The sequence below is a fragment of the Falco biarmicus genome, chromosome 6 (genome assembly GCF_023638135.1).
Source record: "Falco biarmicus isolate bFalBia1 chromosome 6, bFalBia1.pri, whole genome shotgun sequence".
Taxonomy (NCBI): Eukaryota; Metazoa; Chordata; class Aves; order Falconiformes; family Falconidae; genus Falco; species Falco biarmicus.
The window spans coordinates 7,694,040-7,706,883 of record NC_079293.1 but is presented as its reverse complement, the minus strand read 5'-3'; the positions used below and the strand labels follow the sequence as shown (position 1 = coordinate 7,706,883).

Genomic DNA, 12,844 nt, shown 5'->3' with positions numbered 1-12,844 from the left:
CGTGGAGTAACCCGAGCGAGTTAGCACCTACAGAACTGCATTTGTATCACCTGGCTTCTTCAGCCATGCCAGGGCAGTTCTGGGACAGCCACAGCGGCTGTCACCAGTGAGTATTTTACATACAGATAGATACGTAGCGGTTTTCCTCACCATAGTAAAGTTTAAATCTCAGGCTCGAGCTGTCAATTTGAGACTTTTTTTTTTTTTTTTTTTTTTTTTAATGATTATTGTTTCACGACCTCTGAAGAGCCCGGCGGGTTTGGCTTTTCTAGCGTCAGTTTCGGAGCCGGTGCGGTGTGTTTTGTTGCTGGCGCGGCTGCCCCCTCCCCGACACGCTGTCCCTGGGCAGGCGGCCGGGGGTAGCGGCCGGCCTCGCCCCCACCTCCACCCCGGACCCGCTGCCCCGCCGCCCCCTCCCCGCCCCCGGGCTGAGGGAGCGCTTCGGGCGGGGGCAGCCCCTCGCCGCCAGCGGTCCCCGCGCTGGAGCCCCCTCGGGGTTCCCCAGTCCCGCCGGCGCGAACGCGCCGATCGGGGAAACGGCGGAAAACGACACGCAGCAGCGAGGCTCCGGCACGACGACGCCGGCCCCCGCCGCCGCGTCGGGGCGAGCACAGGTACGGCGCTGCACGGCGGGCAGCGGGGCAGGGGGCTCCGGCAGCGCTCGCCGCCGCCGGCCGGCTCTCCCCTCGCGGGGCGGCCGGGTGCCGCTCCGGGCCGAGCGACCGGCGCCGCCCCACCCGCCCCCTCCGCCGCGCTGAGGGCAGCTCCACATGGAGCGACTCCGCTCGGCGGCAAGGTGAGCCTCTGGCAGCACCACCCGGGCCGGGGGGCGAGGGGAGCGGCGGGGCGAGCGGACCCTCCCGGCGGGCTCCCGAGCGCGGCCGGCCGGCAGCGGCGGCGCAGCAGGGGCGCGGGGGCGACGGGCGGGAGCCGGGCGGGACGCGGGCGGCGGCGGGGCCGCCCCTCGGGGCCGGCGCGGGCGGCGGCTCCCCCCGGCCGGGGCGGCGGTTGGTTTCTTCTGTCAGCGGAGGCAGGGCCAGGCGCGGCGAGGGTGGGCGCGGAGTTGGCGGCGGGGCTGGGGGCAGTCGTCGTCGTCGGCTCGCTCCGCCGGAGTTTGCTCCGGGCGCGGGGCGGGAGGTGAGGGAGCCGGGGACCGGCTCTGGGGACGGGGTTGGGCTGCGCTCCGCTCCGCGCCGCCGTGGGTTTGGCGGGCGGGAGTTTGCACCGCTCGTAGCGTGGAGCGGAGCGCGCCGGGGCGGGGGCGGCAGGCGGGGAGCTGCGGGACGCGGTGGGGGGGCGGCGGGTCGGACCCTTCCCTCCCCTCCCCTGCGTGCTCCGCCAGCGGAGCCGCCGGCCGGCTGGGGAGGCGGTGGCGTGAGTGGGGGAAAACTTGTTCCTCGGCGGGTTCCCCCGCTCCGCCTCGGGGCTGGGGCTGCCCGGGCCAGCCACGTGTGGGGGGCGGGGGGCGAGGCGGGGGCTCGGGGGCCGGCGGGTGGGTGCGGGGAGCGGAGCCGCCCGCGCTGCCCTCTCGCTTTCCTCCCCTGCCGCAGGTCTCGCTGCGGGAAGCGGAGCAGAGCCGGCCGCGCAGGGGAAGCGCCTGCCCCGGGAGAAGGGGCTGCCCGGAGCGGGCAGCGCCCCGGCGGGAGCCACCCGCTGCCGCTCCTCGCCGCGCCGCCTGGAGCCGAAGGCGCCCGGAGGGGAAAGTTGCGTGCGGGGCCGGGCCGGGCGCGATGCCGGGGCGCGGCGCGCTCTGCCTGGGGCTGCTGCTGCACGTCCTGCTGGGCTGCGGCCGGGCGCAGCAGCCCGAGGGCTGCCCGGACCCCTGCCAGTGCTTGGAGGCGGCCAAGACGGTGAAGTGCGTGAACAGGAACCTGACGGCGGTGCCGCCCGACCTGCCGTCCTACGTCCGCAACCTCTTCATCACCGGCAACCGCCTGGCCCGGCTGCCGGCCGGCGCCTTCCCCGCCCAGCGCCTGCCCGACCTCAGCGCCCTCAACCTCAGCGGCAACCACCTGCGGGCGGTGGAGGCCGGCGCCCTGGCGGCCCTGCCGGCCCTGCGGCAGCTGGACCTCAGCGGCAACCCCCTGGTGACCCTCAGCCCGCAGGCCTTCGGGGAGGGTGGCAGCCCGCTGGAGGAGCTGGCCCTCCGCGGCGCCCTGCGCGACCAGGGCGTCCTCTTCAGCCTGGCCGCCATGCTGCAGTCCGGGGCGCTGCGCAACCTCAGCCGGCTGGAGCTGGCTGACAACGGGCTGCTGCTGCTGCCCGCCGGCATGTTCACGGCCCTGCCTGCCCTGCGGCAGCTGGACCTCAGCAACAACTCCCTGGTGGGCCTGCGAAACGTCTCCTTCCAGGGGCTGGGCCAGCTGCAGAGCCTCAACCTCAGCAACAACTCCCTGGGTGTGCTGAGGAACGGCACCCTGGCCCAGTTCCGCAGCCTGCCCGCCCTCCGGCACATTGGCCTGGGCCGCAACGCCTGGGTCTGCGACTGCGCCATCGAGGACCTGGTGGCCTGGCTCAAGGAGAGCGACCAGGTGGAGGGCAAGGAATCCCTGACCTGCGCCGTCCCTGACAAGATGCTGGGCAAGGCCCTGCTGAAGATAAACAGCTCGGACCTGAACTGCTCTGTGCCCGTAGACCTGCCTTCCCAGCTACAGACTTCGTATGTCTTCCTGGGGATAGTCCTGGCTCTCATTGGGGCCATTTTCCTCCTGGTTTTGTACTTGAACCGAAAAGGGATCAAAAAGTGGATGCACAACATCAGAGACGCCTGTAGGGATCACATGGAGGGCTACCACTACAGATACGAGATCAATGCAGACCCCAGGTTAACAAACCTCAGCTCCAACTCTGATGTCTGATGAAGTGTCGTGAATGCAGGGCAGCGCACAGTAGCTTATGCATGAAAAGTAGACTTACGCTTTACCCTTGTGCTTGCTTCCCTCTCCCCGGAGAAATCCCAGACATGCTTGTAACTTGAGGGGGATATGCCTCCTTGTGATGTCAAGTTCATTTTTATTTCGAGACACTGGGCAGCTGCGCATGGCGTTGGGCTGTATGTAGGAAACAAGCTGCTACTTCTTTTCCTCCTTACCTGTCTGTACTTGTGGGAAATTTTTTTCAAGATCTCAAAAGGGAAAAAGGATTCTCTCTGATGCTCCAAAGTCACCAGAGTTTATAAAAAAAAAATTACCAATGCAGACACCATTCAACAAAAGCTGCCTCAACTTTTTGGGAAAAAATGTTCCTCTGTGCCAGTTTTGATCTTGTATATCCGAATTGTGATGACAATGATTCCATTTCATAGACTACCTTGCAATTTTAAAAAACAAAGAAACTCCATTTAACAGCTCCTCGTGTTACAAAGAAGGAAATCGAATAGTGAGCATGCACAAATGATTTGTAGTTTTACATGTTAGGAAACTTACAATCTCAGTAAGTCTCTTACTATTTTGTAAAGTTACTTTTTGATTGCAGTTTATGTGAAAAGAGAGGGTTTTTATACAAACTGCATCTGAACTCCAGCTGAACTGTTAAATTCAATAAACAGTCTTGCAAGAACTGTTGTGTTAAGTTTGCTGTTCGATAAGAAATGTATGGACATCTAAGAATGTGAATAGCTTTATTGTCTCTGAAGTAGTGGCCCTGCAGTAGTAATCTGAATAAAATTTTATACAGACGTGTATAAAATTTTAGCTTAGGGGCATAAATGTTTGTGACAATTTTTGTGAAATATGCTAGGGCAGTTATACCGATCAACAACGAGAGCAGTTTCACTTGGCACAACCCCCCCCAGTCTACTGCTAGATGCTACGGTCCACCTTTGCTGGGAAGGTACAAACTGACAAAATTTTCATAAGGTCTTCTCTACCAAATGAAAAAAAAAAAAAATCATGGAGTTTGTAAGCTAAAGAAAATTTTACCTGAATTGAATTGTTTACTATAAAAAAAACCCAACATACTTTCATGTCCTGAACTAAATTAAATGCAGCTCAGCCGTGTAGTCGGCAAGCTTCACGCTTGTAAGTCAGTGCAGTACTTAAGTGCTTACTGTTTCAGTTTAAGCTCTCGGTCCTTGGGAAGTTCTGTAATGATCTACATCGAGTAAGTTGAACTTTATCTTAAAGATTTTAACAGGTCCATTTCAGTGTTGTATGCTACTCATGCTTATTACTTGCTTGGGAATGGATTTTCTTGTAAATAGATAAAGCATGCAAAGGCAAACTTAAAATGTATCATTTAATATGCAACTCTGATGACATATGAAAAGGTTAGCAAGAACCTTCCAATGGCCACCAATAATTAATGCACGTTTTCTAATCCATTTATAGATTCTTAATGAAAAAGAATACACCAACTGTAAAAGTGTGATGTGAATTGTTATCTATCAGTCTATCTGTGGAGCTTTTTCTATGGTCACTGTTACTTGAAGCTCTTGAGCATCTCTAAAATTTTATGAATTACTGGCTCATTCCCTTTGCTTTCAAAAATGACAGTTTTCTCATAGGTACACGCCTTTGGTAAGAGCTCATAAATATAAAATAGTCCTTGAAATATCAAAAGAAACATAATCTATTTTGGGCATCGGTATTATTCAAATGCATTTTTCTTTCCTTGCAACTTCAGAAAAAACAAGCAGCACAAATTGGTTCAGACTTATGTTCTATTGCTTTAAATCGGCTTTATTTAATAGCAGTGCTTTTTTTTTAATGTAGTTTTGTACATTTGCCTTCAAAAGTAAAAAAAAAAATGAAGTACAACTGATGTTTTAATAAATCAGTGTGTTTTACAATTAATGTAAGTTAAGTGATAGCCTATTTCTCCTGCTGTAATTTAAATGTATGAGCAATATCGGTTAATAGTATATGAATTAAGTTTATGGATTCTTAAAAGCAAACTGCTGGTCTGAATATTAGCTGCCCTTATTTTAAGAATAGTGTAAAAACCCCAGCGTGAATAACTATTACTGTGCAACTATGCAAACTATTCATACTTAGTATACAAAAAAATTGTTCATGTAAGAAGCTAGAATTTTCAGTAGCTATGCAGTGTGCTTTGTTGTATTGGTCATTTCAGAGATTATCAATTAACACTTAATTTGTACAGTGCCAGGAGGATTAGAGCGTCATCCTTGCTTAAGATGCTCCTGTAACACAATAGATAAAATATGTACAAACCAACCCATTTCTTGGGCAATTTCTTTGATTTTGTTAACAGATACTTTAAAGTAACTACAGTAAAAGCAATTATCTGTGACATGCTAATGTAACGGTCATGCATTTGTAGAGCTGTGTAAGGATAGGCAACGCCTTTAATAGCAGTCTCTCGCCAGTGGACTGAGTGTTTGTATAGTGAGCAAGTCTGACTGTTGTACTACACCTATTATTCTAAAGATTATTAGTATTATTAGTATTATTCTTGTATCATAGAAAGTCAATGTAATAGAATTTTATTAGAGACCTGGTGATGGCTACTTTAAAATAATTTTTGCCATTTGCTTACATGTGTATTTTTTAGGATGTAACAGTTAGCATGTGTCAGTATTGTGTTCGGTAACATTCTCCTACAGTGTTTGACCAACAGTGGATGCTTTGGTGTTTTGTACAATGCATTATTTGATCTTAAATCCCCTTCCATAAACAGTTCTTGAAACTTGTTCTGCTTTCTTTTTACAAAATAGTTAACAGTGGTTACAGTTAACAGAAGACATTTTAAAAGTAGCTCCCAAAATGCTTCAGAACTTGGTTAAAAACTGTACATTTAAAATAGCATTAGTTTATGGTTCTTCTGAAGCACATTTTATAATCTTAGCTCTGCTTTGACACCTGAAATTCAAATTGATTACTATTTCCAGAGCAGTTTAATTAGCAAGGCTGTTTTATTCATTCATTCTTCAATAAAACACATGCAGTACTCAGTGCCCCTAAAATGTGTTTTGTATACGTAGGCTCCCACTGCTGTTTCATAGGAAACATTCAGACTGAAGTAGTGGGCAAATCTTCAGGGAAGGCTGCGCAGCTCAGAAGCAGAAAGGAAACTTTGTCGAAGGTTCAACTGCTTTTCTTAAAACTACTTCTGGTTCTAATAAGCTTAAAATTTTCTTAAAAGAATAACACAAGGGATTGACAGCATTTTAATGTATTTTCCTAAAGTACTTTGGATAAGCAGTGTTGCCAGATAAGAAACGGATAATTCCCCAAATCTTTCTTTATTCAACATAGCTTTATATTAGATCATCCAACTTTTTGTTTTGTTTTGTTTTTCAGCAAGCCATAATATTACCAATAATTTTGACATCCAAAAAGTGATTTGAAGTTTTGCACAACTGCTTTAGATCTTTTCATTTAGGGTAATTTGCCTTCTAAGCACTGGTGACAATCCCCAGTGACATGCCAAGTAGTGAAGCAGTCTGTTCAGTCCCGTATTTGGCTGTTGACTGAGATGTCACTGAAGGCAGGCATGGCAAAATATTCAAAATATGACTGTGCTAGGATCCCAACTCTCATTATTCTACCAGCATTTTCCCTGTGGTATACTCCGCTCTTTATGCATCTGCATAATGTCTTTTTTTTGCCTCATTTTCTCAAGAAATCCATTAAAAGGAGTATCCTGAATCTGTACAGGTAGAGAAATCAGTCTCACTGCATCTATGTATTTTGTGGTTTAGTGTCTTCATTTGCCTTTAAGCCTTAACATGAAAGAGCCATTGTCAAAGTGGACAGAATGAAAATTTGATATGCACTTTTTCTTTCTTTTTAGCAACTGAATGTTCAAGAAGAACCATTCGTTCTCACCATATGATGAAGGAAAATAGCAATTGGTAAGAAAAACATTTTAGTTTCAAGCTTCCAGATGACATTTATATTCCATGAGAGAAGGTGGAAGGGAGAAGCTTATAAAGGAAAACGGGATATCTTTGTTACAGGTCAGCACTGGAAATCAAAACACTACGGATAGGAACAATTGCTGATTGATTCTGTCTGTTATGTTCTGGTCATTTTTTACAGATACAGCTCTAATTTCTTCTTGTTGCTATAAATAGAAACATTTTGCTAACAAGTGGCATTACATCCTATAATATTTGTAATGCAGGTTTTGTGGGATATAATAGAAGACTGAATTTAATTCATCACCTGCTGATTTAATGACGACTAGATCAGGCCCATAACTTAATGCTCCTTTTTTTTTTAACAAATGCGCTGCTTACTAATTGCAAAGACCTTGGCTTGAAATCAAACAAGGCAAGCCCACCAAGAAAGAGAGAAAGCAGTCCGTTTGGGGAATGTAACATTTATTAGCTATTTCATACATGCTTAGAAAAGAGACATAAACCATGTAGGAGCTGAGGGCCCTTTGCTGATACTGAAGTGTGCTGTTAGCTTCCTGAGTTGATACAGCAGTAGCAAAAATTGTGGTGCTTTGTACCAGTACAGTAAACTAACAGCACTCCTTAGGCGGGGGGTGGTGGGGTGGGTGGGGAACCCTGCCACCAAGCTTTTAGAAGTAAGAATACAGGTTTGCAGTATAAGTATGTCCTTAAAAAGGGCTTTTGCTTTCTCAAGTGTGTTACAATTTACATGTTGCCACATCCTTGGAAAACCTTGCTATGCCAGAAGTCATCTGTCGCGTAGGCAAAGCCTGAAATCAGGCCTTGAATGTTACCCTAAATAGAAAAAGGGAACTATTATGAAAATTAAAATGGTACTTTAGACTGTATTCATGTTACAGTTAACAATTTAATACTTGCAGTTGTTTATATATTTCAAAGTATTCGCTAGATAGCTTTTCCTTTCTGATGATAGACTAAGAGAATAACAGATTTGTGTCTTCTAGTAATTATGCATGACAGAATCTGAATAAATTAGCAATGTTGTTTGAGTACATACAGTGATGAAGATGTTAGAAATCTTGTGTTCTAGAATGTTTCACTATTCTAGAAATCTTGGATGTGCAAGAAACTGCTGTAACTTTTTCAGATTGAAGTTTTGTTTCTTAATTAGAAATTATTCTTGAAGAAAAACACAATAAAATATTTACCAGATTGCTTATAAGTGTTGTATGTTTGCCCTGCTGGTTTTATTGCTGTAAATCCTTGCAAATATTGATGTCTTTGCCAAAGGTATAGTTGCATTCTTTTTAGCTCAAAATTGGTGATTGTGCTGTGAATTTGCATGATAGACTAGTGAAAAAACAACTTCCATCTAGATAGCCTGATTAATTTTGTTAGAAAGAAATTTGTTCAGTGAATATAAGGGATTGGTTCTTGTTATTTTGGACATAATTTGATAGCTTTTTGGTTTTTAATGTATGTGGTATTGATTTTCAAGTTAGGTGCTGATTCTAAATTTAACAGTAATGGATTTTCAGGTTTTTAATTACTAGATCAAACTGCATGTTTTAAAGTCTTCAGATACATATTTACATACTCAAATATAAAGCCAATGCTATTACTGATGGAAATACTAAGGAAAACTGCTGAAACAGAGAATGAAGGGCAGAATCTGGAGTAAAAAGTATTCTGATTGTTACGGTTTTTTTAAATGCAAATATTTAGATTGTGACCACGTGGAAATTCAAAGAGAAGGATGTGGTTTCGTCTTCTCATAGATAGCTAGTGCAGACGTCCGAAATTTTAATAGGTAGGAGTGATTTTTGGGGGCTGTCCCAGGAGCATAGCTGATAACTTAGTCTTGTGTCTAAGTTGTTTGCTATTACTGTTTTTTTCACATTCTTAGGACTTCTAACACGGAAGGATGTTTGCCTTTACACATAACAGATTGATCTGTCCTAGATTTTATCTTAGGACAGTTCTTAGTATCTGTCCACAGTCTACTTCAGGTATGCCATTTGTTCTAGTAGAAATTTATCTGTGGCATAGCGCAGGGTAGCTTTACGTGAAATCATGGGCATTTTTGCAATAAAGGACTCACTTGTCAAATAGATATTATAAAATGTCAAATAGATGTTTCAATAGAATCCAGTGCATACTTCATGCTGGCAATGTAAAAGCATCGAGTAATGGCGGTGAAATATCAAAATAAATACCATTTATTGCAAGAACACTGTAAGTAGTCATGAACTGACACCACTTTGGGGCATTTGAGTAATTTAAGCTTGTTTAGAAGAAGGAAAAAGAAGTAGTTACTACATTGACAGTTTTCTTCTTCAGGTAGGTGTCTTCATTCATTATCCTTAACAGCTTATGAACAGTTATCAAATCCTGCAGATAGTTATAGATTTCAATTATTTTAAGTCAATGGCTTTTTCCCAGTGCTTTTATGTTTCACTGTTTTCAGGGGTGGGGCTTTTGTTAACTTGGAGGGAACCAAGAGCTCTTAAACATCCGAAAACATGAAATTTTCTTTTGTACGTATATATATACACACACATTTTACACAAGTATGTGTGTATTTATATATATAATGTAAAACCAGGAGACTGAAGAGGAGTAGAGTCCAAGGCACACCAGCCTTTCCAGTACATTCTGTTGCCTAGCTTAGGGGCCTGTTTTTGCCCACACACTGGAAAGGGGACCTAAGTGCCTGAATGGAGTAGATATGTCTCTGAGAAGCACTTAAGATTTGCTTCGTGTTGCTGCACACCTAGTGTCGCCATTAGCAGCAAGTTAACCCAAACTGGTGCTGAGTGGCCAAGATTTTCCGAAGTGGCCACAATTTGGGGTTCTGCTTTCAAAGTAGCTTAAAGGGGCTTCATTTTCAAAAGCTGTGGAACACCTTTTGGAAAATTACACTTTCAAGGTGAATTGAACTAAATGTGGGAAAACCAATTTTCAGTGTGAAAAGGCATTTATTTGTTGTATACTTGAGAGACAATATAAATGCTTGTAAGAGCTTTTGAAATTCCCCAGCCTTTGCTCTCTCTGTCATTTCTCAGTTTCATTGAGATCTCTGTAACACTGTAACACTGTCTATGAAAAATATCCTTCCTGCTCTCCAGCTCACTTATTTAATCATCCCCGATCCAGGTGCCTCTTTTCCATCACCTTTGTATTGTGACCAAGCTTGATTACTTCACGCTAGCAAGCAAAGGCAGAAATCCTGTTAACCAAGTCATGCATAGAAACAAATCTTGAATGTTTATCAGTAAGCAGATTAGTTATTAAGGTTATACCTGTTGTTAGACTTTCATTCAGGTTGTCCCTTTCTGTTTAGTTTTTCAGCATACCAGAAAGTTTCTGTGGTAGCCCAGAAGAACTCTCTTGATTCCAATTTCCAGTAATGAAATGGGAGCTCTTACTTGGAGACGATAGTCTAGAAAAAAACTTGAAGAAACTGCTCGAACTTTTCTGACAGGACAGTAAAATGTCACTGAAAATAGCTCTGTGAAAATATTCTTCATTTGTCAGAAATGCTACATATGCAGAAAGAACTGCAATGCTGAATTTGTGATACTGATACATATATATGCTGTTTAACGAGACCGGGAGATTTCCATTACAATGGCTTATGGTACCTCTGCTCCGATTCCTCCTCCCTGCAGCCCTGCATTCACCCCAATATGCTTGAAGAGACTCACTTCAGTTTAGGATATGCATTCAGCAGATTGTTTAGATTATTATTCATAGGTGAAGACCCTTATTTTGGGGCGCATAAAGAAATAACGTTCTTGTACTTGTGATTTTGAACACAGAAACAAACTAGCTGGCATATGCTTGGTTTCATAACTTACCTGTAAATAAATAAAAACAAGCTCTGAATTTGAACTTGCAAGGAACAGATGTCTTTCAGAAAGCTTGAGTGTAAATTCAGCAGGATTTCCAATTTATTCCAGGAAATGATGACAAATTTATTGCAAGCAGAGAAATGACTTGTTCCTCATCGTAGTTATGCAGGCTACGCCTTTTCCACGCAGCAGTACAAGGTATTTTATCTCCTAGGTTTCCAGGGAGACAGTCACAATCCAGTAGGGGTTACTGTTGTTCCTAATAAAGCTCTCTAGATTCTGTCATCCTAGCAATTTTTCTGGTCAAAATCACAGAGATAGCAGATAGGATTTGATAAATGACACTGAGTAACGTTAATTGATGTGACCTATTTCAAACACAGATGATGCTGTGGTACACCAGCTTAAAGCAGATGGTACTGGTGCCTTTACCATCTAGGATCATTTCAGCTGGCAGGAGAAGACTCAAAACTGAGTACTAATCACTGCAGAGAGCTATACAAACTGTCCTTATCATTTAGCAGTGGATATAGAATATAGGATATCCAAAAGGTTTTGGGTATAGGTGTATAGCACCACCTCTACCACAGCAATACTAGGTTTTTTGTATGAGTTGTGTAAGTTGTTCACAGAAAATTGTGTCTGCTTTGTGGTTTAGAAGGAAAATTGAAGCAAACAACTGGTTAATTAATGTAGTGAAGTTAATAGGCAACAATCTTGTCTCTCAAAACAATAGTTCCTGATCTCATTGCCGAGAATTCAAGAAATTTCGATCACAGAAATATATTGGCCTCACAGATTTCTTCATTATTACACATTTTACACTGAAAATACAGAAATTTGCAGAGGCAATGTTCAGTACAAGACCAGTGGATAGTATAGAAACGTTACTGAGGACCCTCCCAATCTTACTTTCCATTATTCTGCCATGCAAAGGGGAGAAATAGAAAAGAGATCTTTGACAGAACAAACGGTTTAAGAAAGAACGGTGGTACAGCCAAAAATCTCCTGTAATGACAGTTCTTTTTGCACTCACCAAAGAATGATGTGGCAATGCTAGTGATGCTGAAGTAGAGGAGGGCGTGCTTTCTTTCGGAAGTTTCAGGTTATTTAGGTTTATTCACGGGTTTGCATTGTTGAAGCCACAGCTAATTCACACATCAACATTTGATCTAGCTCACCAGAAAATACCAATGCCAGAATGTGCTATACATTTTCTTCCCATAATTTTTGTGCCTTCCAGTAATGCATGAGGCACTTGTTCTCTCCTTCCCTCCCAAGGGAAGAGTGTACACTGGCTGAGAAGCTGCCTTGCCTTCTGTTTCTGAGAGAAGTCATACGCAAAGTAAAGCACCTTGTACTTAAAGCAGAAGGTTGATTAGCTTTGTGATATTCCCTAATTCCTGGACAAGTACGTTCCTTTGGAAACCCTGCTGCTTGGAGAAGGTTTTGTCTCCTGTGCAGAAAGCTTTCTGTCTGCTTGAGAAGAAAAGTGTTAGGTACATTCTTCTCCTCTTCAATGCTAAATGTTCATCTTCTCAAAGGAATATAATAGTCTTAAAATTGTCTTTTTTATCAGGAAGTAGAACATAGCCTGTGCATACATTTGGTAGCATGATGAAACCTGTAGGAAAACTGTTTAGAAACAGTGAAAAAATAAGGAGTAAAGATCCTACCAATTAAATAAGTTTTTTAAATGCATCACAGTGAATAAACTCCCTCCGTAAGCATCCTGCTTAAGCACACACCACTGCAGACGTGTCCACTGCTCCTAGTAACAGGAGCAACACTCCAACAGAAACCCCACTGTGACGATATAGTCAGCTTTCAGGGCAGTGTTTCAGCAAAATGAGGTTTGCACTTGTGTATTGGGTTTGTTCTGTGAGTTTGCTACAGTATTGATTTTTGGGAGAGGCTGGACTATACACAGAGCTCTCTGATGTGAGTGCCCTAATAGCCTGTGAGGTCCTCTCTCCTCTTCCTCTCCCTCTCCTCTTCCAACTTGCCAAATCCTTATCTCAGGGTGCAGAAGACAAGAACTGTCTAACCTGAAACTGCCAATCAGCTACGTCTCCCCCTCATTTCATTGCAGGTACAGTTGTATTGCACACAGAGGGTTTATTCCTGGCTGTAATTTCTGTTTATCGGGCAGACAGTACTGCCG

At 44.6% G+C, this 12,844-nt stretch overlaps 1 protein-coding gene across 1 annotated transcript; it reads left to right on the top strand.

The window, feature by feature from the left end:
* The first annotated feature begins 1,059 nt into the window (after positions 1 to 1,059).
* Positions 1,060 to 5,649, top strand: TPBG (trophoblast glycoprotein). Its single transcript, XM_056344763.1, has 2 exons — positions 1,060 to 1,137; positions 1,551 to 5,649. Exon 2 carries the CDS (start codon positions 1,731 to 1,733, stop codon positions 2,856 to 2,858), a length of 1,128 nt encoding a protein of 375 aa, XP_056200738.1. The 5' UTR covers positions 1,060 to 1,137; positions 1,551 to 1,730; the 3' UTR covers positions 2,859 to 5,649.
* Positions 5,650 to 12,844: the final 7,195 nt, after the last annotated feature.

Bases quoted from the DNA above. Each gene is read 5' to 3' on its own strand.
- TPBG (XM_056344763.1), top strand. From the start codon at position 1,731: ATGCCGGGGCGCGGCGCGCTCTGCCTGGGGCTGCTGCTGCACGTCCTG.